Source organism: Palaemon carinicauda, chromosome 29, assembly GCF_036898095.1.
Source record: "Palaemon carinicauda isolate YSFRI2023 chromosome 29, ASM3689809v2, whole genome shotgun sequence".
Taxonomy (NCBI): domain Eukaryota; kingdom Metazoa; phylum Arthropoda; class Malacostraca; order Decapoda; family Palaemonidae; genus Palaemon; species Palaemon carinicauda.
In genome coordinates this window covers 2,816,087-2,818,586 of record NC_090753.1, presented here as the reverse complement: position 1 = coordinate 2,818,586, position 2,500 = coordinate 2,816,087, and the positions used below count along the sequence as shown (strand labels likewise).

Below are 2,500 nucleotides of genomic sequence, written 5' to 3'. Positions count from 1 at the left end.
CAAGTCATTCTCCAACATATAACTGACTTCCTTTCTCACAGCTTCAGCTTTCCGTGGATTTAGCCTGTAAGGGGTTTGTCTAATTGGCTGGGCATTTGGCTTTAGTACCACGTCATGTTGCAAACTACGCACAAGACCAGGAGTGTCCTTAAATATTGTCGGATGTTCTATGAATAAATCCTTAATATCAGTAGCTTCCTGAGCATTCAGATGTTTAAACAAACTATCTGGGTTACACAAAATTTTAGAGTTTTCGCCATTCCATCCATATTCTTTGCTTTCCACTTCTTGTCCATTACATTCTTTAGGTACAACAGCTGAAACAGATTTAACAGTGTTAGCTCTGGAAAAATATTTCTTCATAATGTTAATATGACACAACTGATACTTTTTCCTCCTCCCTGGAATTTCCACCAAATAATCAACATAATTCAGTTTCTTCTTAACCACTGCTGGACCTACAAACTGAGCTCTGAACTGACCTGGAATAGGAAGTAACACTAGTACTTGTTCTCCTGCTTCAAAATTTCTAACTTGAGACTTTCTATCATAATGAGTTTTCACTTTAGTTTGTGAAGTAGTGAGATTATTTTGGGCCCATTGCCAAATATAAAGTGAATTTATTTTACCACTACCCCCTTCCCAATGTTCCCTTAATAAATCAAGAGGCCCTCTCACATTGTGTCCATAGACCATCTGAAAAGGAGAAAAACCCAGAGATTCACTAGGGGCTGATCTTGAAGCAAAAAGCAATAAAGGCAAGTCTTTATCCCATTCCTCAACATGGTCTAAACAATACTTAGTCAAAGCATTCTTCAGAGTGGAGTGAAATCTTTCAAGTATTCCCTGACTTTCGGGATGATATGAGGATGCCAAGTTGTGTTTAATGCCAAGTTCATTCATTTTAGCCTGGAACTCCCTACTAGTGAAATTAGAACCTTGATCCGACTGAATCTCTCGAGGCAAACCATAACGAGAAAAGAAGTCCATGAGATGCTTAATAACGATACCACTCTTAATGCCTCTAACAGGTATTACCTCGGGAAATCTAGTGGTTCTGTCCATTATAGTTAACATGTACTGAAAACCTGTTTTGGTTTTGGGTAAAGGACCCACAATGTCAATAACAATTTGCGTGAATGGTTCTTCAACAGCTGGGATAAGAATTAAAGGCGCTTTAGTAATTTTCTGGTTGGGTTTTTCAACCATTTGGCACTGGTGACATGACTTACAATGTCTGACTACGTCTTTCTTTACAGAAGGCCAAAAAAAAATTATCTTTCACTTTGGGCAGTGTTTTTCGTATTCCTAAGTGACCACCCCATTCACTTTCATGAGCCTTTTGCAAAATAAAATGCCTAAACTTACTAGGTACTACAATTTGTTCCCTTACCTTCCACTCTTCATCAGTAGATGTGGTCACTGGACGAATTAATCTATATAACACATCATTCTTTAATACATAACTTGCTTCACTTAAATCATCCTGTTCCTTTAGCTGCTCTGTTTCTTCATATATACTTTTCAATTCGCGATCTTCTTTTTGAGCACTAATTAGGGTTTGCCTATCTGGAAACATGCAACTAGAATCTGTAGGAAAGTCTTCAGATATATTACCCATAGACTTTAACGAAAGATTTTTTATCTGCTTGGACTTACCTTTCTTTGTCTTAGGTTGAGTTTTGGTTTGGAAGCAGTTTTCCAAATTTATATCAGCTTCTCCACCTTTGACTTCCTCTCTAGATTGGGCTCGGGTTACAGGAACAACAGGTTTAACATTTACCATAACACGTTCATTAACCACACTAGCCCCCTTTCGACCTTCTAATGCACAGGCTGTGCCACTACCTTGCATCACATCATTGCCTATCAACAAATCCACACCAATCACAGGCAATGCACTAACTACAGCCAGTTTCAACCTACCAGTTACCAATGGAGATTCCAAATAAACTTCTTCCACAGGCCAAGATGTTACTGTATCTGGGAAACCCCCAAGCAACACAAAATCCTGACCTTTCCGTGAAAAATCTTTAGGGAGAGAGGTTTCCAGAATGCAGGACTGGGACGAGCCAGTATCCCGCAGCAATGCAACGATATTACCATCAGTTGCCTCAGATCCAACTTTCACTATACCTCTAAAGACAAAGTCTTCAAATTCCTTACCATAAGGCATGCTCCCACTCACCTCTCCTTCAAGACTAGAAGACACAGGCGGCACTGACCTACAATCCATCAACATAACTGGTTTAACTGACTTACTTACTTCAGGACAATGTGGCTTAACATGACCTTTCTTACCACACTTATAACAAACAATGTCGCGGGCCTGCCTCGCACCCCTCGAAGGCGATGAAGGACTTTCTCTACCCTTTATTACTTCCACCTTTTCTACACCTGCTTCCCAATGAGTTTTCTTCTTACCATAATGCTTGTGTGACAAAACAAACCTGTCTGCTGCCTTTGCTGCCTCATTCACATTATCAATGTTAAATTCATC

General features: G+C 39.6%; 1 protein-coding gene across 1 annotated transcript in view; it reads right to left on the bottom strand.

Annotated features, from left to right (window-relative positions):
• Window positions 1-2,500, bottom strand: part of LOC137622165 (uncharacterized) — a 3,166-nt gene that overhangs the window by 507 nt on the left and 159 nt on the right. The window contains exons 1-3 of the mRNA XM_068352601.1: window positions 1,660-2,500; window positions 1,394-1,569; window positions 1-1,251 (exon numbers count right to left, since the gene is read on the bottom strand). The exon at window positions 1-1,251 is cut by the window's left edge and continues 507 nt beyond it; the exon at window positions 1,660-2,500 is cut by the window's right edge and continues 159 nt beyond it. Coding sequence (XP_068208702.1) covers window positions 1-1,251; window positions 1,394-1,569; window positions 1,660-2,500 — 2,268 coding nt within the window. The remainder of the gene's footprint in view (window positions 1,252-1,393; window positions 1,570-1,659) is intronic.